This window comes from Podarcis cretensis (assembly GCF_951804945.1).
Source record: "Podarcis cretensis genome assembly, chromosome: 17".
NCBI classification, from domain to species: Eukaryota; Metazoa; Chordata; class Lepidosauria; order Squamata; family Lacertidae; genus Podarcis; species Podarcis cretensis.
In genome coordinates, this window is record NC_137187.1 from 16,645,407 (window position 1) to 16,671,218 (window position 25,812).

The window sequence follows — 25,812 nt, forward strand, 5'->3', positions numbered from 1 at the left end:
AATGTGTAAAGCAGAGACTCTAGCTGACCACCATGACCAGAACGGTGGTCTGGGGGAGAAGTTTGTGCACAGTAAACAACATTTTCAAAGTTTTTACTACTATTGTACCTAGCTAAGCAGGCAGCCACAGGACATGCAGTGTTCCCATTCCCCCTGCTTTTCTCCATTTGGCAGTCTAGATCCTAAGGCGCTGTCCTCTCCAGTACAGTCGTACCTTGGATCCCGAACGCCTTGGTACTCGGACGTTTTGGCTCCCGAACGCCACAAACCCGGAAGTGACTGTTCCGGTTTGTGAATGTTCTTTGGAAGCCGAAATTCCGACACGGTTTCCACGGCTTCTGATTGGCTGCAGGAGCATCCTGCAGCCAATCAGAAGCGGCAATTTGGTTTCTAAGCATTTGGGAAGTTGAATGGACTTCCGGAACGGATTCCGCTCTACTTCCAAGGTACGACTGTAGTTATCCCCAAAGCCTTACACCATGCATGCCCTTCTCCTCCAGAATGCACTATGGCATTCTGGAATTGCAATCCAAGTGTGCAAATGCTTTCCCCCGCAATCTTCTATCATGTGCCAGAAGCACAGTGTGGAATTGTCATGCATCAAGGCAACATTCCTTTGCATGAGAGAGGGCCCCCCATAACTTGTAGGACTTCAGACTGTCCAGCCTGATTTTCTGGATCACGATGATAGCTAGTTCAAGGTTGTGGTGGTGTTTCAAACACTCAGCTCGTTTGCAGAGCTTCTGTACTTTTTATCTTAATGTCATCATTATTTTGCTAGAGCTCTAATTCTTATTCCCTATTCATACGATTTTGTTTTCTGTTTCTCGAAGAACTCAGTCAAGATGTTGCTTCCAAAGGCCTCGGTTTGGTGTATGAGCTTGGGAGTGAGCAAGACCAGCAGGAGCTGGTTACTACTCTTGTGGAAACTCTTATGACTGGGAGAAGGTACTTGTTTGCACCTCGTTGTGTGTGGTATCTGTGTCAGAGAAGAGGAGAGTGTGGTTTAAGAGACAAAGCTTTGAAAATAAGGGACTTAAATATAAAGAGTGGTATTCCAGTAAGTTTTACTTAGAGTAAGACACATTGAAATTAAATAACTTGATTAAGTTAGGTCCATTAATTTCAAAAGGATTATACTGAGTAAAACATGGTTGAATACCAGCCACAGATAGGGTGTTAGCTGGTGTCTTTGAAAGGAAGTCCTGAAGCCCCTTTGCCTACATTTGCTGTATTTTCTAAAGGGAGGGCACCATTTGTGAATCACGAGTGTGAAATATTTCACTTAAATCCCCAGGTATGTTTGGGACATGCTGGTTATCCACCATATGCTTATTAGAGACTGCAGTTTGGATTGAATGTGGGCTTCCTTGGTGTAAAACCTTTTTGCACGGTGGCCCAATCCTAAATGTGAAAATTCTGGTCTGGGTGTAGAGGTCAGGACTGAATGACCTTGTAGCTCCATCTATCCTGGCATTGGCGTGATTATGAGCTCATTTATAACATTTGTACAAGTTGGTGTATTCAATGTACATGCTGTAGACCCAAGTCTTATCAGAATAACTAAAATACCGCCAATCAGGTGGGGCAGAATTTAGAGAATAATAATAATAATAACAACAACAATAATAATAAATAATTATTTGTATCCCGGCCGAGGCCGGGCTCAGAGCAGCCAACATCATAAAAACAACACAATATGCATTAAAACAGACATCAATTAATTAAAATGCATCTTAAAATTAATTCAGACAAGTTAAAATCTAGGCAGGTGGCAATTATCAGGTTGGAATTGAGAGTGGTTGATACTTGCCAGGGCCAACTGTTTCCACTGATCATACAAGGACATGTGAGCAGGTTGGGGGGCGGGTTGTCTGACGAACAGACTTTTAAGCATTTTCGAAACTGTCTTGTGCACACAATCTGTTATATAATAATAATAATAATAAATTTTATTTATATCCCGCCCTCCCCAGCCGAAGCCGGGCTCAGGGCGGCTAACAACATTAAAACAGTGTGACATTATAAAACATTATAAAAATGAATTAAAATCAAAATTGATGGCAACCATAAACTATATGAGAGGGGGGACTCACAGATGCGGGGTCCATTAGTTTTTTACCCTCATCTTCCTTTCTCATTTTGACAGGTGGGTGTACCACTTCACTCTGCCTGACAAGTGAAAGTGAAGTGGGAGTCCTTAAAAGCGAATGTGATCTATTGTCCATTATACATGCCCGCTTTCATGATAGGTTCTTTTGTATGCTCAGAGCTGATACTATTTTGCTGGTAGCAAGAGTCCTATGTAGTCCATAGTCCTGTTCAGGTTTTCTAAGCAGCTCACGTAACGGGGGGGGGGGGGGGGGGTGCATGGATGGGTACACAGTCCCCGCCCTTGCTATCGCACATCATCCTCCACAAGTAGGAAGAATTAACTTCTGAAGCAGGGAGTTTTTAACCACGCAAGCTTCCTGTGGAATTTGGAACCTTGGAAAACCAGGTTCTAATTCAGGCAGGGGATTTGCATGTGTTGAGAAGACCCCCCCCCCGCCAAAGTGGACCCCTCCAATTTATGGAGAGCGATGGGAATGGGAGCGGAAGAGCTGATGTGCTCACTCCTACTTGTTTCGTCATCACATGATGGATTTCAAACGCTTGAATAGTTCTCTTATCTTTTAGGGTTTGGGTTTTTTTTAGAACTATAAAAGCATACTTTTTTTTCCAGAGCCAGGCATGAAGTGACTGGGGAGACAGTGATGTTTCAGGGATCAGGCCTCGGCAAGACTCCAGATGGGTAAGCTCATTGACTAATTGCAATGTTTGGACTCTGAAAAAGGCTTCCTTGGGTGTGCCCCCCCCCCCGCTTCTTTCTCTAGAACATGGGTACACAAACGAAGGCCCAGGGGCCGGATCCGGCCCAATCGCCTTCTAAATCCGGCCTGCGGATGGTCCGGGAATCAGCATGTTTTGACATGAGTAGAATGTGTGCTTTTATTTAAAAAGCATCTCTGGGTTATTTGTGGGGCGTAGGAATTCGTTCATTCCCCCTCCCCCCATATATAGTCCGGCCCCCCACAAGGTCTGAGGGACAGTGGACCTGCCCCCTGCTGAAAAAGTTTGCTGACTCCTGCTCTAGAATGAAGAATACACTAAATCTGAAGGTGTTGGTTTCCTCATTCAGTTTTATCGGGAAGTTTTCCCGTTTAAGAGTTTTGAAAAAGTACTCTACTGTCCAATAGCTGTTATTTAAATTGACGCCCAGGATGCGACTTCGACAATATAAAAGTCCCATTTCCTTGTAATTTTTCCTAGTGGGGGGGGGGGGGTTGGGGGGTTTTTTTAAAGCGGCATTAATTTTTCACTCCTGTTTTCCCAAGCCAGGGTCTTTCTACTTACCAGGAGCTATGTTCGCTCGCCAGCGACCTCAACCAGCCGGACTTGGTGTACAAGTTCATGAATTTGGCCAATCACCATGCAATGTGGAACTCTCGGAAGGTAATGGCGTTTAAGGCTACTAAAAGTGTGAACGGCGGAACGGAAGAAAACAAAAGCCTGTCATAAGGGGCACATTCCGGGTCACGTTGTCGGAAGTTGTTCCCCTTTTTTGAACTGTGACCTGAAACCCAGCATTGTAGAATTTAAAAAAAAAATTAGAAGCGATAAGAACATAATAACACTTTCTGCTGGTTGAGACTAGTGGCTCTTCTAGCCCAGAATCCGGTTCTCAGCAGCCAACCAGGTGCCTATGGGAAGCTCAAAAGCAGGACAAGGGCTCAGCAGCATTGCACCCATTTGTGATTTCCAGTAATTGGTATTCAGAGGCATACTGTTTCCGACAGTGGAGGTACAACATAGCCATTGTGGCTAGTAGTAACTGGTTTTTTTTTTGTTTTATATATCATCATCAATCTTTATTTCGGTCCAGCGACCCAACAAATCGTTACAAAGCAATACACAATTCATACAGTCTACCTCCAGATTAAACAAGCATTTTGTTCAGAATATAGGGATCATGGGTTCTTGCAACCACCGACAAAAACTTTGCCACTGCTAATGTTCTAGCGTTTGTCCGGTCTTCCAATAGGAACCTGACATAGTGAGCCTCTGATTTTCCCGGGAAAGGTACCAGCAAGGGTAGTATCAGTTCAGCCCTGGCTTGCTCATATTTTGCACAGTGCAACAAAATATGTTTTATGGAATCGATGTCTTGAGCACATGAGCAAAGTCTGTCCTGGTAGGGACCTCCTCTCAACCTGCCATCCAACACTGCAGAAGGAAAGACGTTTAGTCTGGCTTTGGTGAAAAGCCTTTGATAGTTTGGTACTGTCAGCTTTTAAATGTAAGATGTTAACTTTATATAAATATTTTCAGTAATTCATTTTTAATTAAAAGAAAATTAATTTAAAGAAAATTAAAAATGAAACATAAAATAAATACTATTTAATACTGGCCTCAGCCCAGTATACCTGAAGGAGCGTCTCCACCCCCATCGTTCTGCTCGGATGCTGAGGTCCAGCGCCGAGGGCCTTCTGGTGGTTCCCTCCCTACGAGAAGTGAGGCTACAGGGAACCAGGCAGAGGGCCTTCTCAGTGGTGGCACCTGCTCTGTGGAACGTCCTCCCTTCAGATTTCAAGGAAATAAACAACTATCTGACTTTTAGAAGACGAAGGCAGCCCTGTTTAGGGAAGTTTTTAATGTTTGATGTTTTATTGTGTTTTTAATATTCTGTTGGGAGCCGGCCAGAGTGGCTGGGGCAATGCAGTCAGATGGGCTGGGAGCAACATAAAAATTACAATTGGTCGTAGCATTAGTATTATTAAGATGGAGGTATTTAAGTTATTGGCTTTAACCGTACTTTTTTTGTTTTCTCAGGGAGCTGCTTTTGGTTTTAATGTGATCGCAACCAAAGCTGGGGAACAGCTCGCCCCTTTTCTCCCCCAGCTTCTTCCTCGTCTTTATCGTTACCAGTTTGACCCCAATCTAGGGATCCGGCAGGCTATGACCAGCATTTGGAATGCGCTTGTGACAGACAAATCTGCAGTAAGTAACGGAAAGCCGTTCTCTATCCCTTCTTTTTGTGATGGTTGTGGCAACTCATCACATGTAAGAGAGTTTTAGATAGCTGGATATTCTTTTAAATGGGCAAGACACTAAGAAAATAGTCCGTGACGAGATCAGATAAGGCACACTTTGCTAGATGCATGCGTACACACGCATGCTGTGCAAAGTACAGGAAAAAGCATTTCTGGATACAGTGGTACCTTGGGTTACATACGCTTCAGGTTACATACACTTCAGGTTACAGAGTCCGCTAACCCAGAAATAGTACCTCAGGTTAAGAACTTTGCTTCAGGATGAGAACAGAAATTGTGCTCCGGCGGCATGGTGGTAGCGGGAGGCCCCATTAGCTAAAGTGGTGCTTCAGGTTAAGAACAGTTTCAGGTTAAGAACGGACCTCCGGAACGAATTAAGTACTTAACCCGAGGTACCACTGCGTAGGGAAGCTGTTAATGTTTACAGTTCATTTTCATTTGATCAGGTGGACAAATATATGAAAGAAATCCTTGATGATTTAATAAGCAACTTGACCAGTAACATGTGGCGGATCCGAGAGTCCAGGTATGTCTTTCTGAAACCATTTGTCTGCCATGTAAATAGAAAGTTTGGTGCTTTTGGAAGGTTCAGGGCTCGACTTGTAGATTTCCAGCATTGGATGATTTATTTATTTTTTAATCTCTGAGCAACAGGCAGGAGGAATAAAGGAATTTGCTGTTAAATTTGCATCACTCATAAGCACCACATAAGCACCTGCTATCCTAAAGCCTCTTTTTGTAGAGGGAAGGGAGTTTTAAAATAGGAATGAAATATATTTGAAGAGATTTGGGTGGCTAGATGAGATTTTCCCCCCAATGAAATTAAGAGGTCTTTTCCCCATAGGCATTACTGTTTGGAAAATGATCCTTCTAAGTTTTCTTTCTTTCTTAATATTATTGGTTTTGAGAAACTTGGTGTTAATAAAGTATAATGACTAAGCTCTTGCCATAGCTGTCTAGCATTGAATGATTTGCTAAGAGGAAGACCCTTGGACGACATTATTCATAAACTTCCAGAAATATGGGAAACTCTCTTTAGAGTGCAAGATGACATAAAGGTACTAAAGTTTTTTACGTGTCTAGTATAAATCGTTCCGTTTCTACAGGACATAAAAACAGGCTTTCACAAACAGTTTGCTCCTGAGGACTTGGACATTTCCTTTTCCCAACTGGAATCACTCAGAGAATTCCAGCTGGTTCTTGGTGTCAGTCAAGCTCAGATCCACTGTTGAGAGTTTGCTTTCCCCTGAATATAGATAGTGTGATGTTGCATACAAGACCTGTTCCTCCACTCCACAGCAAGCACAAATTTTGGGTGATTTTCAAGGCCTATAAAACAAAAACCACAAAGAATCTTAATAAAAGCAACACTTCAGGGATATTTACCGCACATACTATTTCTAGTTATCTGGGGATACAGTTTTGAGAGTATAACGTATCAGAGCTTACGTCTTAACTTTTGAAGCATCTTCGTATTATTGGTAAATAGGGTTTGTCTCCAATTACATTCATTCATTTTTTAAAGTTTGGTAGAGCCAGGGTCAAGCTACCCTGGACAGATTAAGTGAGAAGATCAGAGGGCCTTCTCGGTAGTGGCACCCACACTGTGGAAGGCCCTCTCATTAGATGGTAAGGAGTAATTATATAACATTTAGGAAACACCTAAAGGCAGCCCTGTATAGGGAATCCTTTTAAGGTTTAATGTTTTGCTATGCTGGAAGCCTCCCAGAGTGGCTGGGGCAACCCAGTCAGATGTGCGGGGTACAAATAATAAATTTTTATTTTTATTTTGATCTCTATATTTTTAATTTTGTACATTAATAAGGGTAGTATCATCAAACGTAATCAGTTGTGGTAATACAGAAGGGAGGGGGCTTAAACCTTTCCATCCTGTTTTAAATACCCCTCACCCCAGGTTGCCATTGCAACCAGAGGCCTGTAATTTTTCCACTGTGAGGCTTAACAGCTTGCAGCATCCCCTTCCTGCCCCGCTCCTCCCCTCTCCACCACGATTAGTCTTGCAAAGAGTATAAAGGGCATTCTGCTGGAGGCAATGTGATCTTTTTTCAAGCCTAACTGTGATGGTGGTTACAGCTGGGACAGGAATGATCTTGCCATGTACTGTGACACTCACCTCTTCCAGGCCAAAAAACACTTCTGCTCGCTGGAATTAGGCTTTGGGGGGGGGTAGTCTATTGACTTGAATATACAATTTGCCCCCTATCAGCCTAATGGTTGCTGGAGGTCAGGATGTGATTTTTCTGTAAAGGGAAGAGTTTAAGACTTCCTCCCTAGGTTCTTGGGAGACCAGGATGATCATTCCCCTCTAGCATTTAGGCTTGCAAAACAGCCAGATTTCTTTTTCAAGCCTAATTGCTGGAGTGAGCCGGAGAAGATTGTGGGTGGGTGGGGGGTTGCGCGGGGAGCCACACCCACTTTCCCTTGCTGCTGATACGTGATTCCCAGAGAGTTGACCAAGAGGAAATGTGATGCTCGCCCCCCCCCCAAAAAAAGGTTCTTCACTCCTGCCCTACTGAATCGCACTTAAGTTTTGTACTCATACCATAGATGGTTAGTGAGCTTGATCCTGTAGCGTGCCTGTGTCTTACCTGTCTGTGCTGTGTGCAGCAGGGTTGTTACCGTATTTTTCGTTCTATAAGACGCACTTTTCCCCTCCTAAAAAGTATGGGCAAGTGTGTGTGTGTGTGTGTGTGTGTGTGTGTGTGTGTCTTATGGAGCGAATGCAGGCTGCGCAGCTTTCGCTGAAGCCAGGAGAGCAAGAGAGATCGGTGCGCACCGATCCCTCTTGCTCTCCTGGCTTCACTTCGCTGGAGAGGCGCTGCGCAGCTCTCCCTCTCTGCGCAGCACCCCTTAAGCGAAGCGGGAGGAGAAATGGAAGGGGCTCCGTTTCTCCTGCTGCTTCGCTAAAGGGGAGCTGCGCAGAGAGAGAGAGCTGCGCAGCGCCCCTTCTGCGAAGTGGGAGGAGAAACGGAGCCCCTTCCATTTCTCCTCCCGCTTTGCTGGAGAGGCACTGAGCAGAGAGGGGGAGAATATTTTTTTTCTTGTTCTCCTCTAAAACTAGGTGCGTCTTATAGAGCGAAAAATACGGTAACACCTGAACTCTACATGCAAGCCCTTACATTTGCCCTATGGGTCATCTCCCATACTGATTCAGGTAATGCGGTTCCCAAAATGAGCAACGCAGGTTAGGACAAAAACATCAGGATGAAATTTCATAGTGACTTAAATTACATAGAACAGCTTAAAATCAAAAACTTTTCCCCCTACCCCCTTTTTTTCTTTTGCAGGAATCTGTACGGAAGGCAGCAGAGTTAGCCCTGAAAACATTAAGTAAGGTAAATTTTCATTGAATCTGCATGGACCAAAGCCATTCCACTGACCTGCAGAATTTCCCCTCCCATCACAACCTGACCCCATGTATTCTTGGTGGAGGCTTCTTACATTCATCACAGCAACACACATGTTCATTCAAGGAGCAGAGCTTGCAGAGGGTCACACTGGAGTGTCTTCCTTTTATTTTTGAGGTGTGTGTGAAGATGTGCGACCCGTCCAAAGGAGCTGCAGGCCAGAGAACAATAGCTGTCCTGTTGCCATGCCTGCTTGATAAAGGAATGATGAATACTGTGACTGAAGTGCGGACTCTCAGGTGCGTTCTCACATTTTCCCATTCTCCCCAATTGAATACCTTGAGTATATTCAGCCAAAGAATCTTTCTTCTGGCCTCCATATGTTCTTAACTGAGATGAAATAGACAACCCCATCTATGGATATACTTACTTAGGGGAAGACACTTCTGCACTGTTGTTGTTGGCATCTGTCTGTCTCAGGAGACAATGGAAGAGTATGCCTTCGGGGGTATGCCTTTCTTCCATCCTTATTCTCTGTACCTTTTGCTATAGCATTAACACCTTGGTGAAGATCAGTAAAAGTGCCGGGGCCATGCTCAAGCCACATGCACCCAAGCTCATCCCAGCTTTGTTGGAGTCTCTGAGTGTGCTGGAACCCCAGGTCCTCAATTACTTGAGTCTGCGTGCTACGGAGCAGGAAAAGGTTAGTGCAAGCAAATGCACATATATAAGCAAATGGACATCAGTGGTTATGTGTTTAAAGCTTTTGCGGCCATGGAGGAATGAGATGGTGGATTTAATGGAATTAAACATTGTGATGCATTTTATTTTTAAAATGCCACTTTAATTTGAAAGGATATTGAACCTGTGCCCCTCCCAGATGTTGCAAAACTACAATTCCTATCATCTGTAACCATTGGGCATGCTCGCTGGGTCTGATGGGAGTTGGGAGTTCAACATCTGGAGGACCACAGGCTCCCCACCCCAAGTTAAAATATAAATCTCAGGTTAACAAAACAAGTGAAATCTTGAGTACAGTCAAATACTTCTAAATCCTCCTCCTGCTCATGGGACTTTTGTTCCTCTGACTCTCCAGACGCTTTTAATATTACCCTTCTTGCTTGGTAACCATATAAAGGTAAAGGGACCCCTGACCATTAGGTCCAGTCGTAACCGACTCTGGGGTTGCGGCGCTCATCTCGCTTTATTGGCCGAGGGAGCCGGCGTACAGCTTCCGGGTCATGTGGCCAGCATGACTAAGCTGCTTCTGGTGAACCAGAGCAGCGCACGAAAACGCCGTTTACCTTCCCGCCGGAGCGGTACCTATTTATCTACTAGCACTTAGACATGCTTTCGAACTGCTAGGTTGGCAGGAGCAGGGACCAAGCAATGGGAGCTCACCCCGTCGTGGGGATTCGAACCACCAACCTTCTGATCGGCAATTCCTAGGCTCTGTGGTTTAGACCACAGCGCCACCCGCGTCCCACGGTAACCATATACACCTTCTGTTTTCTCTTGCTGCTTTCCTAACTTCGGATTCTGGTTATACACATTTTTTTTCTCTGTGTCCTCCAGGCGGCAATGGATAGTGCAAGACTCAGTGCTGCTAAATCCTCCCCCATGATGGAGACTATCAACATGGTAGGTAACTCGTGTTCACTTAAGAATCATAGAATCTTAGAGCTGCAAGGGACCCTGAGGGTCATCTCTTCCAACCCCCAGGCAATGCAGGAATCTCAATCCGATCATATATGACAGATGGCCATCCAACCTCTGGTTTCAAACCTCCCAAGGAAGGAGAGCCCACCACCACTTGTGGGAGTCTGTTCCACTGTTGGAACAGCTCTTACTGCCAGAAAAATCTTCCTGATGTTTAGTTGGAGTCACCTGTCCTGTAACGAATCCATCAGTTCAGGCCCTAACCTCTGGAGCAGGAGAAAATAAGATAGCTCCATCCTCCATGTAGCGGCCCTTTAGATATTTGAAGAGGGCTATAATATCTCCTCTCAGTCTCCTCTTTACCAAGCTAAACATACCCAGTTCTCTCAACCATTCCTTATGAAACTTGGTTTCCAGGCCCTTGATCATCTTGGTCCCCCTCCTTAGTACATAGGTCTCCCTCTATTCTTCTGCAGTTAACACCCAGACTGCCCGTCCCAGATCTAGCACAACACAACTAGATTGTCCCTGAGCCTTTTGGTGATGTGCTAGCAAGCAGCTTATGAACAGCATTTTTTAATAATGGCACCAGCATTCTTTAATAATGGCACCAGTCTTGTCAGTCTTTTGATTTTCACCTTTTGATTTTTCCTTTCTATAGTGCTTACAGTATTTGGATGTTTCTGTTCTGGGTGAATTGGTTCCCAGGCTGTGCGAACTGACTAGAAGTGGACTAGGCGTTGGCACCAAGGTATAATTATTTCTCTAGGAGGGTGTTTTGCAAGGAGGACAGAGATGGAAAACACAAACTAAATGGCCAGGAAAATATGTATTGTGTCTGCCATATAGCTCTGTGATCGTTTGATCTTAAGATGCGATAATGAGCTGAGCCCTCAGGTGGGGCAGCAACTGTCAATGTGAAGAAAAGCACATGGACATGTGTACACGTGTGTGTGTGTGTGTGTGTGTGTGAGTGTGAGAGAGAGAGAGAGTGTGCAATCCAACCCCTCCATTGTGCATAGATTCTCCAAAGTTTCAGGTACCTTGGGTGAATATAGAAACCGCAAGTACCATTAGAATGAATGACTGTCCGCCCAATCCTATGAATATTTATTTCAAAATATATGTTCCGATGAATTCAGTGGGGCTTATTTCCAAGCAATTTATTTATTTATTTAACAACAGTTTGCATAAATAAGTTAATAAAGTAAACTGTAAACTGTAAAGTAACTGTAAATAAGTTAATGAATATAATATGTGCGTTAAAATTGTCGATGAAAATTGGCTTCAAACCAAGTTTTTTGAAAAGCAAAGTGAATGAAACCCAACAGTCAAAAGTATGCATTCTAAGCTGAAGGTAAATATTAAAATGCACATCAACTTCCCATGACTGGTACATGTGCATAGGCTTGTAACCTGTATCTCACCCAGAAGAGTAAGGTCATAACTGGATTTTGCTTTTCAATCTTTTCAGGGCGGTTGTGCTAGTGTAATTGTATCACTAACCACTCAGTGCCCTCAAGACTTGACACCGTATTCAGGTGGGTGTGGTTCCCCTCTCCTTACGTTTTGGTTGTTTTTTGTATTCCTTTGTTTCTTAGCAAGAAGCACATTTCCTAATTATAGACACATTAGTTATCTGTGCTTGAATAATCTGGTTTTAACAAAGATGGCGTTTAGGTTGGGATAGTGGGCAAGTAGTGCTGCTAGTTGAAAGGTATGGTAGCTTGACTGTCACATTGGTATCAGGTGTCTGACTGTTTCACTGAGATCCTGGGAGATGTGAACATTGAGTGCTGTAGTCTCTAATCTGTCCTCCTTCAGCAGTGTTAATAACAAGAGAGGCTTTGTCACAGCCTTTCCATAAATCTTGTGCATGTGCCAAGGGAGATGGCAGTGAGCAGCTGAGATTCCTGAAGGGAGTCGCTTTGCTGCAGCCTCAGTTGTTTTGCATTGTGAGAAATTGGATTAAAGCCGGGGTCGGCAACCTAAGGCCCATGGGCCACAAGCGGCCCACGGAGGTCGTTTAACCGGCCCATGAGCTGCCCCTGAACCGAGCCACCCGCTCGGCGAGTCCCTGCGCGCTGTGCTATACCAGCGCGGTGTGGGGACTCGCTTCTGTGGCACTGAAAATTGCGTCTGTGCATGCGCAGATGCCAAAAGTTGCATCTGCACAGACGCAGATGCCGAAAATTGCAGGCATGCGCGACCCAGCCCACAGAAGGATCTCCGCTGGAGTGAGGTAAACCCTTTTGCCTGGGCTGCAGTTTATGTAGGACTGACTCAGTGAACAGAGAGCCAATGTGGTGTAGTGGTTAAGAGCGACAGACTCGTAATCTGGTGAAACGGGTTCGTGTCTCCGCTCCTCCACATGCAGCTGCTGGGTGACCTTGGCCAGTCACAGTTCTCTGAAGTCTCTCAGCCCCACTCACCTCACAGAGTGTTTGTTGTGGGGGAGGAAGGGAAAGGAGAATGTTAGCTGTTTGAGACTCCTTCGGGTAGTGATAAAGCGGGATATCAAATCCAAACTCTTCTTCTTCCTTCTTCTTCTTCTTCTTCTTCTTCTTCTTCTTCTTCTTCTTCTTCTTCTTCTTCATCCTGGTCTTTCAGTCCTTCCCCGTATTAAAAACATCACTGCAAACAAATTAAAATTATTAAAAAATAAATCACTGCAAACGAATGGTGTAAAAGTGTGATTGGGGAAAGGGATGCTTCTATAATACAGAACTAGCCAGCTCTTGTTTCTGCTTTGTGTGTTTTTACATTGAAGCATTTTAAATAAAAAGCAGTAAGCACTCTGTGGATTAGCCTAATGTAGGGACAGCAAATCTTTTGGGCTGCGTAAACCAGATCTTTACCTGGCCCCCACCCTAGTGGGCCGACTTTGGCAGCTGGGTGGCAAAACCCAGCTGTCAATCACAGGGTGCCATTATGACATCACACGATTGGCAGGTGTCAGTCTCACCAACTGGTCAGTCCCTTACGTGGAACTGATGGGAAGCGCCAAGCATTAAACTGGAAAAGTGCTTCTTTCGCCTGCCTATGAGCTGATGCAGTGGGGAGAGGGAGGGAAGGAAGAACTGAATGGAAGCTACTTCATCTGACAGTTGGAGCGCACCTTGCTCCAAGCAAAGGAATGATCAGGAGCTCAATTTATTCCCCTGATTGTTCCTGTGATGCCATAGCTGTACTTGGCAGACATATGATTCCACATATGCATTAGGAGTGTGGCGGATGAGCAAGGTTTGCAGGGAAACGTGGGCCAAATTGGGACTTTTGGTGGTCCCAGTTTGGCCTTCTGGCTGTAGATTCCCCACCCCCTAACCCGAAGAGTGCTATATTTGGAATAATCATAATTTTAGCAAGGAAAGGGGCTAGCCCACAAAGAGCATAGGCTTAATTTAGGTTCTGGAACTCCGTTTGCCCTGGTTGTCAAAGCTACCATTTTGGCTCATTTTCTTTTTCATGCAGGCAAGCTCATGAGCGCTTTGCTCAGTGGCCTAACTGATCGAAACACCGTGGTGCAAAAAACTTTTGCCTTTGCCATGGGACATCTAGTCCGGGTGAGTGGAGCTTTGGTGCCTCCTCAGTTTTATATTTTATTACTTCTGGGTTTTTTGCGTTCAGATGTTCCAAAATGATTTGAGCCTTTCTAATTTTGTTTCATTTAAAAAGACCTCACGGGACAGCAGCACTGACAAATTGCTGCAGAAGCTGAACAGTTGGTACATGGAGAAAGAAGGTATGTTTGTGTGTGCATGTGTGTATGTGCATTTTAAACCTTGTCATTTCATGAGATGATAAATACCGTGAGACAGGAAAAAATATGACTGTTCTTTAGCACAAAGGTAATGCTGGTATTCCTTTTGACCCATGCTCCCAAATCATCTTAAAATGAAACACGGAAGGGTCAAGATGTACCTTTCTCTGATAAATTCACCAAATAGTTGATGCTAGTGCCTCTCTCTTCATTGCTTCTATGATATAAGTTTTTTAAAAAATTAACTAGAAGTGCCATGCATCCATATTTATTTGTGCCCCTACCTAAGAGCAGACAACTCCTCTGAATTGAAAGCCAGGTGGCCACACCTATAACTTTGTTCTTTACTTCAGAACAAGTCTATAAAATGGCCTGTGCATTAACCATCCATGCCATTGGGCGCTACAGCCCAGATGTACTGAAGAATCAAGCCAGACATGTCTTGCCCCTGGCGTTCCTGGGCATGCACGAGGTCCCTGAGGAAGAAAAAGGCGAGAAGGAAGAGGGCAACCTATGGACTGAAGTCTGGCAGGAAAATGTGCCTGGTAAGTTGATCTAATGAGTTGTAATTGAATACGATTAACCCCCTTGAGCTGCTATTAATGAAACAGAAAGGGTGGGATACAAATCCGAAAGTACATACATTAATTTTAATAGTAAATGAACACAGTCCTCAGTTTTGGCCTCGGAGAATTCCTAAGTCACAAGATGTTTTCTCGGTAAAGTTTAGAGCAGTTCTCCTAAAGCTAACCTGGTTCTGCTGCTCTTTACTCACCCTGTGAATTTTGTGTGTGTTTTGAAACCTAGGTACCTACGGTGGCATAAGGCTTTATATGGAGGAATTGATAGCAATCACCCAGAAAGCTTTGCAGTCCCAGTCTTGGAAGATGAAAGCTCAAGGAGCAGCCAGCATGGCATCCATTGCAAAGCAAACTGGCTCCCTGGTCCCTCCGCACTTGGGCATGGTGCTCTCTGCTCTGTTGCAAGGCCTGTCTGGGAGAACGTGGGCAGGGAAGGTAAGGAACGCAGTTACTGTGCAATGCATTTTAAGGGAGAAGGTGATTAGCCCATACTTAAGTAGATGGGGATAAAATACATCACAAGCATTTGTATCTTCCTTTTGCATGGATGCCTAATATTTGGATATTGCTGTCAAGCAAAGAAAAATTCTGATCTATAACGTGAAACTGGATGGGGCCTGAATATTGTTAGACCTGAATCTTGCTTTGGCAAATCTTTTCTCTCTATCCCTTGCTCTCTCCTCCCTGCTTTTTGCTGCTGCTGTTCACAGCCAGGTGTTAGTGTATGAAATGTACAAATCTGGTTGGCTACAAAGGATAATCCTTGGGTGATGTGAGGGGGAGGCATTTTAAAAGTGCTTTGTAGCTAGGGCATGAATGAATTAGTATTTTTGTGGGCTATATCACTTTTGCATGTGTTCCTTTGTCTTGTTTCCATATTAATCTTTATTTTTATTATTAAAAAAAAACCCCACATGAAAAGTTGCATTTAAATACGTATTTCTGAGCTTATTTTATCTCAAGATAGGTATTTCTAAAGATAAGTTTTTCAGCTGAGGCATGTTTGAACATTCAAAACAAGAATTGTTAAAATTGGCGGATAGCTAAGTTCCGATCTGCATGTTAGTTTAGGAAGTGCTGATTAGGCCAGTCAGTTGGTATTGGAATTTCTTAAAGATGGGCTTGCTCAGGCTTTGCTATTCATAACATTGTTCTGCAAACAGTGGTCCCTGGACCCTGTACTTGCCCATAGAACCATATTTTTCATGGCTTACAAATAACCGTTGACAAGCAAAATAATTTTGAGGCTCAAGACAGCCAGTATCCTTTTCTTTTATATTTTTAATGATATGGCTTGGTGGCCCAGTGTTAAAATGTATTGGAAACTATGTTACTATTGTATGGATCATGGTATTTGAAAGTCTCCGCAATTTCTGCCCTATTCAGAGTAGTTAAGAACTCCTAAGTAACCACTTTCTCTGTGCACTTCAGAAATCCCATGCTAAAAATTCTTCCCATTTCTTGTTTTGTGATAACCCTTTTAGGAGGAGTTACTGAAAGCTACTGCCAGTGTTGTCTGTTCATACAGGTAAAAAAGTCCATCTTTTACTGGTTCTGAGCTGTGAGCTTTATCAAGGTCGACACTATTTAATAAGGTGGGCAAACAGTGAGTGACCAAATCTGTGTTTGCTGTTGGTGTTTTCAGCACGGAGTTGCAGAAGTCTTTACCCAACCAGCCCAGCGTTGACGACATCCTACAGGCCTTGCTGAAGGAGTGCCGGAAAGAGAACCTCAGGTATAAGATTGTGGCTCTCGGGTGCACCGCTGATGTGCTCAGGGCCACGCAGGAGAATCGGTTCAAGGAGCTGACGGACATCATCTTTCCAATAATAAAGAAGGTGAACTTTCAGTCCATGTTGCTTTTGAATAGCCCACTAAGAATGAATAATACCACCCTTTGCCCATTGTATCAAACTCTGCAGACCATTCACATATATTCTCAGCATTCCTTATAACAGCTCTGTAAGGTAGGCCAGTGACGTCATTCCCTTATCGCAGATAGGGGATGAAGCTGAGAATTAGCTGGCTTGTCACCTGTTGGCTGAGTCACCCGTTGAGTTTGTGGCAGGACCAGGATTTTAACTGATGGCTTCCTATTTTGCTGCTCAGTCTCTTCACAACAATATGCTTTCTGCCGCTAGCACTGGCCGAGGGGGAAACCAGCAAATCTTAACCTTCTGCAGATTCTTTTCTTAAGTACGTTGTCCTTCTGTGAGAGAATTAAATGGAGCAGCACTCATTTTAATACATGGGCTGGGATGTCCAAACAACGTCATAGAGTTGGAAGAGATCTTGGAGGTCCTTGTCTGTATCATCTTGCTCCATGCAGGTTCCTGGAGGCACCTGAAGCATCGCTGAGAAGTGGATGTCCAACCTCTTCTTAAACACTTCCAGCAAAGGAGTGACCAGCAGCTTTCAAAGCAGCCTGTTCTAGTATGGACCCAGATCAAGCCCTTGGGAAGCTTTTCTTAATGCTATGCAATAAATAACCTGCATTCTTCTTGTCTCTCCTTCCTCCTCCAATCCTTTCCTCTGGTACCACTGCAGAACTGCCCTGAGAACATGGGGGCCAGTTCACCACAGAACGACGATGAAGATGAGAATGAAAACGAGAAGGAGCTCCAGATGGAATCTCTTCTCTGTGCCTTTGAGAGTTTGGGGAAAGCGTGGCCCAGAAACCCAGAAACGCAACGTAGGTTTTTTCCTTACAAATATTTATACTAATTTTGTGCAAACTGTTTTTGAAAATCATTATCATCTCTGTAACCATGTGGTCTACAAATCTTGTAAAATAAATATAAATAATTGAAAGGTTTAATCCCCAAAACTCAAGCGGCATTTCATCTTAAAAAAAAACCCTCTCCAAAAAAGAATCAGAAAATGAGAAGAAACTTGAGGACACTCTTTCAGAGTATTTATTCTATTAGTTCAAATTGTTATTCTTAAAACCCCCCAGCTGCTTTGATATTTAGTGATTTCATTGTAGTTTTATTTGTTGTATTGTTCCTTATTAGTTTTGTTACCCTATTGAAAGGTGGGATAAATATATATATTTAAAGACAGGAAAATGGTTCCCAAGCAAGCTATTTGATCAAGAGTGTTTTGCTTTTTTTTGGCCCTGAGTACTGGGATGGGGACAGTAAATTAATACAATGCAAAAAACAAAACAAAATGCAAAATGCATTTACATTCATTGTAATAATAAAAGGTGTGAATATTGTTTGTGTTTAATGACATTCAGCAGGAGATAGTTAGAATCAGACATTTGTGTTTAATGCACAGAAGTCTGCCCCCACTCTAGATGATTGCCCTCTACATCCTTTTAACCCAGGGAGGCAGTGGCGTAGCGTGGGGGGTGCAGGGGGGGCCGGCCGCACCGGGCGCAACATCTGGGGGTTAGGGGTAGGGTTAGGGGGCGCAAATCCACGGGTTAGGGGGCGCAAATTACTTGCCTTGCCCTGGGTGCTGACAACCCACGCTACGCCACTGCAGGGAGGGTCAGGCAAACATCTGCACAGGGGTAATGTAGTCCTGTCTAAATGTAATGAATGGGACAGTGATAAAGCAGAGTGCGTCTGCAAGTACTTTTGCAAAATATAGGAGGCAGCTTTGAAGCGGGGCAGGGAGAACTTCCGGTTAGAATTAAGATCCGGCCTTGGCTGCTGTGTCCTAGTCTCTCTCCTCCTCCCCCCTCCCCACCAACATAGCTTAATTGGCAGGTTGCTAGGATTGAACCCTACTTAGAAATGATGGCCTCTGACTTAGGGGGTCCTTGCTGCAGGTCCCATGGGGAGCAGTATGAATGGGAGGAGGGGTGGCTGTGTTTTCTTCCATTTCAGCAGTCCAGTGTTTTAGGTGTTTAATTCCTTCGAGCACCTGCATTTTTTTAAACCCCTGGTGATAATGTGTCTAGAGGACAGGGGGAGAATGTAGTTGTTTGCCTTACCTTTGTCTTGATTCTCTTGAAAACCTTTTTTTTTGCCCCAGGCTGCTATCAACAAGAGGTGTGCAAACTAATGTGCGACCGGCTGAAACTCAGTACGTGGAAAGTGCAGCTCGGAGTACTCCAAGCTATGAAAGCTTATTTTCAAGGGTAATTTCCCTCCAGGTGCTGAACCTGCTTCTTCTCTGCCTTTTCCTCCTGTGACATTTTGTGCCTCCACGTGTGGTTGCGTCAAATCTCGCAAACGCGCAGTGTGGCTCCCTCTGATGTGAACAGAGACAGCAAAGCGGTAACTTGCTTAAGTTGTGTTTGCAAACACCCGGTAGGCACTGCCGCCTGTACTGTCTCCACATTTGGGGAGGAGAAGGCTGCCTTCTACATCACGTCAGAGAGAAATCGAGAAATGGGGGGGGGGGGATCTGTTTGGCCTAGATAAGTAGGATAAAGGTAAAGGGACCCCTGACCATTAGGTCCAGTCATGGCCGACTCTGGGTTTGCGCTTTATTGGCTAAGGGAGCCAGCGTACAGCTTCCGGGTCATGTGGCCAGCATGACTAAGCCGCTTCTGGCGAACCAGAGCAGCACACTGAAACGCCGTTTACCTTCCCACCGGAGCGGTACTTATTTACCTACTTGCACTTTGACGTGCTTTCAAACTGCTAGGTTGGCAGGAGCAGGGACCGAGCAACGGGAGCTCGCTCCATTGGGGGGGATTCGAACCGCCGACCTTCTGATCGGCAAGTCCTAGGCTCTGTGGTTTAACCCACAGTGCCACCCATGTCCCAGATAAGTAGGATGCACCTTTGTAAATGATAAAAACCTTTCAGTGGGGCAGTGCGAATGATCAGCTTCAAAAGTGGTGGACATTAAGCCCCACTGTGATTTGGTCATCTTCAAATGGTGCTTCTCTCTGGGATCAGCTAATGTAGTACATTTCTCCTCTGCATTCCATGACTTTATTCCAGTGCAATGTTAAGTAACCATCAGTAAAAGGGCTTCCATTTGTGCAACAGAACCACTCCCCCTCTCCTTCCCCCATGTGGAAGCCCTGTTGTCCCCGGATCGACTTTGGGGGAGGGTTGGTGGGAAACACCCAGAATGGAATTTAGGGGGTACACAGGAGGAAATGAGTAAGTCCTTTACGTCAACAGATATTCTTTTGCTGAAGGGACAGTTACTTAGTGCTGCTTTGGCTAAAAGCCTATATGTTGTGGGCTTAAGCCCATAACCAATCCTCTCTAGCTAGGACTAATTGGTGCAGGCTCTGCCGTTTGCAGACTTACCACTAGCCAAGACTCAGAGAGTTAAAAGGGAAATGGTTTCCTGCCTCTTCCAGAGATACTTCCCATGTGTCCTACAGTTATCTGTGATAGCCCTAAACTGGGCAGCTACTGTTCCGATATTGTCAGCAAGCTCCTTTTGACATAAGGCAATGGTGCTGTTCTTCCTTTGGGTAGGTTACTGTTGCTTGAAGCAGAACACTCAGATCCTGAGGCTTTGAGAAGAATACTCTTTGAAACCTGTTCCTCTATCACCCATTCTCTAGGTAAGTAACTTGTCAGTGGTGCACCAGGAAACCCATTTTAAAGCTTTAAATGACTAGCTTTCACTAGCAGAAGAGAGTGAAGCCTTTTGCGCTTTTGGAATTTCTTGTATCCATCGGTATTGAACCTCTCTTGGAGACAGATGGAAGGGCTGTAGGAACTAAAGGACTGATGCATGACTGAAAGAGACTCCCCACTTCTGACTTTTGTAGAGGGTGATGGGATAGAGGCGGGGGTGGGGTGGACATTACTTTTTTTGTCTTTGTTCTCCTCAACAGAATCCTACTCGTGTGGGATTATAACATCAGAAGATATTAGAATTCTGCCCTGTAGCCTTTTAGATATGGCAACAGGGAAGAGACTCATTTTTGAATGCTCCATATTTTGTGGGGAGGGCAGTTGTGAACTTGTGGTGGGTAAGACAGATGTATTCCCATTAACTATATGCATCTGGGTCATTGCATTAAATCCCATAAATAAATGCTGGGTTCTGACAAAAGTTCTTCCCTGGCAAACATTTTGTTGTTTCTTTGAACAATAACAATACAGTGGCACCTCGGGTTACAAACACTTTGGGTTACAAACTCTGCTAACCCGGAAGTAGTACCTTGGGTTGAGAACTTTGCCCCAGGATGAGAATGGAAATCGCGCACCAGCAGCATGGCAGCAGCAGGAGGCCCCCACTAGTGAAAGCACGTCTCAGGTTAAGAATGGTTTCGGGTTAAGAACAGACCTCCAGAACGAATTAAGTTCCTAACCTGAGGTACCACTGTAAATATGTGCCAAAATTGGGGTTAGAAGAAATTAAGAAGTGCATGTTTCCCTGCAAGATGCTTAAAAGGTGTATGTGGTCCATATGCACCTCTGGCATGAAGTTACATTTCCCTCAGATTATATTCACTCTTGACTTAATGTTTGTTCCCTCAGAGAATAGAAGCTACACCTCCATAAGAACTGAAGCCTTGTCAGTGATAGAAGTACTGCTTACAAAACTTGAAGGCAAGTTTTTTCCCCATGATTTTGGAAATGTTGATCAACCAGATTGTCTCTTAACTCCAGAAGGCTAAAGAATGCTGCAGTTCAGTGCTAGTCTAGACTGATTTTAAAGCAATAATTGGTATAGATTTATTGGGGTGAGTACTCTGCTCTTTTTGCTTTGCAGGGTAGTTTTGGCCAGGCTGCTTCACAATTTGTATTATGGAAGCTCGGTTTCTGTGCATGAACTGCATAAGAGTCACACCAGTTGTTTCTTTGACATAAACTTACCTGCTTGTATTTGCTTTATTGTGTATTTACTCATTTTTGTTGGGAGCCGGCCAGTAGCTAGGGCAAACATATGGGCATATAAATTATTGTTGTTGTTGTTGTTGTTGTTGTCGTCGTTGTTGTTGTTAATAATAATAATAATAATAATAATAATAATAATAAACTTTTTGATGTTTGAAAACCACATTTCGTAAAAAACAAACAAACCAAGGAGTATCATTATGGGGATAAGGGGAAACCTAACAGATGGCTTTGGAAAGGAGCTTGAGACACAGAAGTTCTGCCACCTAGGCTCCTGTAGTCATTTCTAGCCATTGTCTTGTATGGTTTTCAAAATGCCACTAGGATATGTTGGCAAATGCCTTTGCAGATAAAGGGTAGAATTGTTATTTTGGGCTTGTATTCCTACAGTCCCTGTTTCCTGCTATGAAGCACTTTACATTGCCCATGTGTATCTGCTTCTCAAAACCAAGCTGAACATCTTATTGGCTTCGTGTGTTTGGTAACATCAAAACTAAACCTCTGTGGTGTGTTCCATGTGTTGGGGCTGCCTTTGAAAGTTCCTAGTGCAGCAGCTGGACCCAGAAGTAAACACTGTGATGGACTCCAGAACTTGATGGACTGCATTTCCCATCAGCCGAACTTCCCTTTGGCTATTCTGGCTGGGGCAGACGGCAGTTGGAAGTCCACCATCGTTGGCTCCCGTTGGGTAAGCCAGCCACTACATTAAGTTTAGGAACACCTTTCAAAGGCAGCCCCACAAATAATGCACATGACTCGAGGGACCATATAACCCCAGTCCTGAAGGAAGTTACACTGGTTACCAGTTAGTTTCTGATCTTTCAAGCCATTAGTGATCTGGATATCTGAAGAAGCACTTCTCCCATGTTTGTCCATATTTATTTCTATTTATTTCCTTGATATCATCTGAAGGCTTTTTCACCGCCTGAAGATCAGTGGATGGTTCCCAGAGCTGCCTTCTGACTTGTCACTATCCAGAACCCATTGATGCTTCTTACTATATTTTAACTAATCTTCTTATGACTTTTTGTTGTTTTTATAAGCTATTTTTGTGGCTTGAAAAGCCCAGTAAGTGGGAATGCATGAAATGACATGATGATGTCCTTCTGCCTCCTTCTCCTTATGTAGAGTCCAGACAGTGGGAAAGCCTGAACACAGAAAGCAGAGAACTCCTCACTGGCTCCTTAACAGCCCTGATGTTGGACAGCAGGCCTGAGCTACAAGAGAAAGCCACTTTGTTAAAGAAAACCTTAGAAAAACTTGATTGAATTGACAGCCAACCAAGTGCCATGTGAAACGAAACAAGCGAAAAGCGCGCAGTGAGCTCTGAATACAGAGAGGGAACGTAAAGACGACTCTGTAGCATGCATCATTCCTTGGCTAAAATAAAGAACACCTTGAATTCTGTTCCCCATTAATTTTCTCCACCTCCTCTCTTCCCCCCTCCCTTCAATTTTTTGTAACCATTTCAAGCAGTTTGGCTAGAATGAAAGCCTCGAGCGTATTAAAAAAAAACCCCAAAAGCACACAACCATAAACCCAAGCTACGTAATGAATTTTTGGGAAATTTTCCCGGCCTGCGTGCAAATAAAGGAGGGGAAGAAGCACCTCATTTGAAAAATTAACACCAGCCAATATCTTGGGTGTGTACCTGGAAATGATGTTTGTAAGAATTATCAAAAGGTGTTCATTGGAGCACTGGAGATCAAATACTCTGGCCTGTATCTTTCATGTGGAGTAATTATTACTTAGTGTTGTATTGGTAGGACTCTGGCTCTTTTTAGGACAAGGTAAGCTAATGCTAATATGGTCCACCTTCTGTTGGTTTAGCCTGACTTCCCTTTTGGAATCCCCTTGATGTGTTCTGGTCCTCCTGGTCCGCATACTGCCACGTCATCCGATGTAAAAATGGAGCAATTGCACACTGGAAAGCACTTTAATTAGCTGTCTGGAAACAAGGGTGTACTTGGTTTTAAACAAGCAAAGTAAGAGCACTGCCCTTTCCCGAAATAAGTTTTGCATGACACTCAGTAATAGCAAAGCCCTTATCCAAAATAATGGTTTTCAAGAGTGCTCTGCATTTTCCATGAACTATCTCATAGCAGGCTTCCTTTCCTCAGGTTTGTAACCCCCGTCTTGATTTGAAAAACTGTACGTGTTTTAACATTAATAAGAAGGTACAATTAAATAACAGCGTTATATCTGACATGGCATATTCTGGTTTATAAGAAAGTAATTTTGTTTTTCTGGGTAAGGCTTAATGTTGCATCCATTTAAGAGAGTGGAAACGCATTGCATTAAGCAGCCCCCTTTTCTGTAGTGGCAAAAGCATTTCTTTGGGGGGGGAGGGGGAAATGACATTTGCTCCAGTTTTAATAAAGGCTCCCTAGACGGTGCAGTTAAAACGTTTTAGAACTTCACAACCCTAATTTAAGGCTCATCGCCATACATCCACAGAATACCATGTAGGAAATAACTTGTGCTACCTACTAACAGTTTTGTCGTGTGGTGTCCTTGCCCGTAAGATGTTTGTAGGATCTGTTTCACATGAAGATCTATATGCAGGTAGCACATTAATTCCTACATGGAAGTGCCTTCTGCGTAGGAATTTTGCAACGTACAAAACTGACCGCTGGTTCTGCTTGATTGGCATCCCCCCACCCAATTGCCCTGTGGCACCTTGGAGGGCTGCCTGACTCAGCCAGGATTACTTGGATGTATCAGTTATATGAATCGACCCTCCCGCAGTGCAACAAGCCCCTTTCAGGTGCCTTTGATCACGAACCATCGGCATCTGCGTGGATTGCTCCCTCACAGAGATACTTCATACATTTGGTACATACATCCCGAGGTGCGAGGGCACTAGCTGTTTGTATATTGGCCTTTTTAGGGAGATTCAGGACATTTCACAGAAAAAGGAGGGGGGTGTTTAGGGCTGCTTCACATTTAATGGCCACCCAGAATTCCTGGGGTGGGGTTACACGCCTGTATCCTGAGGTTACAGGTTACCTCAAAATGGCGGCGAGAGGCATGTTCCTGATGTGCTGCCACATTTTGAGGACTCCTGGCCATTGTTACGATCTCGCTCCGTGGAAGTCTACTGAGAAATTAATGACTGGTGTGTGTGTGTGTGTCTCATGTGTGTCGTCAGACTCTTTTGTCTGTTGGTTAAAGGCCTTTGTCTTCTACCTAGCACTGCCCCGTAGCTAAGGAATAGTAAAGCTGGTCTAAAAGATTTTAATGTATTACGGAAAGCTGCTTGTTGTTTACGCTGAGTTTGAATTTGCCAAGCACATCTGTAAAACGGAATGTTTGTAGGCATAAGATCTTTGCATAACTTTTAACAAAATAGCCCATTTTGTCTCGCAGGAGCTCTCTCTCTCTCTTTTTGTATTATGCAGAAATGTCAAGTGTTGCTCTTTTTCTTTCTTTTTGCAACAGTCGTTTTGAGTGTTTTAATAGAACCTGTGACAACCATATATATATATATATATATATATATATATACACATACACGACATGTGCTAGGTCTCCGATATGACTCTTCAGCAACGGCTTCAGTATTTTGAGGTGGAATCTAAAAACTTGAGTTTGGAACAGCTGCTGTAGTAAGTATTTCCAAATGGAAATTTATATTAACCGTACTGAATACTAAAATTCCAGAATAAGAACTACCTGGAATGTGCAAGTTTGGTGAATAGCTTCTCTGAATAGCTTTTTTTCTTCTAAATTTAGATTATGAACTTACCAAACAAACATGTGCCTCTATGAGAAACCTACCTGCAAAAAAAATAAGTTGACTTAGAGGTCAGATACCCGTCCCTCTTTTAAATTTGTTGACTTGATAGGAAAAAAGTGGCCTTTGGAGAGTTATGTTTTCCTCTGAAAACAATTGCACTATAAAACACTGTTGCCCAAATGTGGGCGCTTGTGCTGCTGTTTAATGCTGCTTTGTATACCTGGATTGAAGTGTGTAAATTTGACACTATAGCACCCGCTGAATTTACAAACTTGTTTTGTGTTTTAAAGATTTCTAATGTTGCAAGAAAAAGGTCTCCATTAAATTCACTACATTCATTTTCTGTATCTGGATGTCAAGTTATGTAAGTGGATTGACCGAAAGAAACCTCCCCACCAAAAGGGTAACATTAAAATAAAGGCACATGACCTCATCTTGGATAGAACTGGTAATTCTGTTGGCGGTGGAGGGTGTACAGATTGGGCTATCTGCTCCCATTTGCTCTTGAGACAGGGCTATGCAAATCCACCAGGAGGAAACCCATCCCCATTTCAGCCCTCCCTGCTACTTGGAGAGTCACATGACCTTTGGGAGCCCATGGAGTCACATGACCTTTGGGGAGGCCATGGTTGGGTATTTCCTGCGGGACGAAAAATTTCCCCTCCATTCTAATCACGGGTAGGAGCTGGCCTTTCATTCTTTCTGCAAGTCAGAATCACCGATTATAGTGGTACCTCGGGTTACATACGCTTCAGGTTACAGACTCCGCTAACCCAGAAATATTGCCTCAGGTTAAGAAGTTTGCTTCAGGATGAGAGCAGAAATCGTGCTCTGGCGGC

General features: G+C 43.9%; 1 protein-coding gene across 5 annotated transcripts in view; it reads left to right on the plus strand.

Moving 5' to 3' along the window:
- The window catches only part of ECPAS (Ecm29 proteasome adaptor and scaffold), a 67,599-nt gene extending 42,194 nt beyond the window's left edge, over window positions 1-25,405 (plus strand). For 4 of the 5 annotated variants that reach the window (XM_079959101.1, XM_079959099.1, XM_079959102.1 and 1 more), the window contains 23 exons: window positions 834-948; window positions 2,726-2,794; window positions 3,378-3,495; window positions 4,873-5,040; window positions 5,540-5,619; window positions 6,046-6,151; window positions 8,402-8,449; window positions 8,639-8,760; window positions 9,014-9,164; window positions 10,037-10,102; window positions 10,782-10,871; window positions 11,595-11,661; window positions 13,592-13,683; window positions 13,796-13,862; window positions 14,234-14,425; window positions 14,688-14,896; window positions 15,946-15,989; window positions 16,107-16,299; window positions 17,009-17,153; window positions 18,449-18,554; window positions 19,861-19,949; window positions 20,875-20,946; window positions 22,363-25,405. In XM_079959101.1, coding sequence (XP_079815227.1) covers window positions 834-948; window positions 2,726-2,794; window positions 3,378-3,495; window positions 4,873-5,040; window positions 5,540-5,619; window positions 6,046-6,151; window positions 8,402-8,449; window positions 8,639-8,760; window positions 9,014-9,164; window positions 10,037-10,102; window positions 10,782-10,871; window positions 11,595-11,661; window positions 13,592-13,683; window positions 13,796-13,862; window positions 14,234-14,425; window positions 14,688-14,896; window positions 15,946-15,989; window positions 16,107-16,299; window positions 17,009-17,153; window positions 18,449-18,554; window positions 19,861-19,949; window positions 20,875-20,946; window positions 22,363-22,502 — 2,549 coding nt within the window. In that variant the 3' untranslated portion in view covers window positions 22,503-25,405. Of the gene's footprint in view, window positions 1-833; window positions 949-2,725; window positions 2,795-3,377; window positions 3,496-4,872; window positions 5,041-5,539; window positions 5,620-6,045; window positions 6,152-8,401; window positions 8,450-8,638; window positions 8,761-9,013; window positions 9,165-10,036; window positions 10,103-10,781; window positions 10,872-11,594; window positions 11,662-13,591; window positions 13,684-13,795; window positions 13,863-14,233; window positions 14,426-14,687; window positions 14,897-15,945; window positions 15,990-16,106; window positions 16,317-17,008; window positions 17,154-18,448; window positions 18,555-19,860; window positions 19,950-20,874; window positions 20,947-22,362 lie in introns of all 5 variants that reach the window. The other variant, XM_079959100.1, reaches the window with a different exon arrangement.
- The last annotated feature ends 407 nt before the right edge of the window (window positions 25,406-25,812 follow it).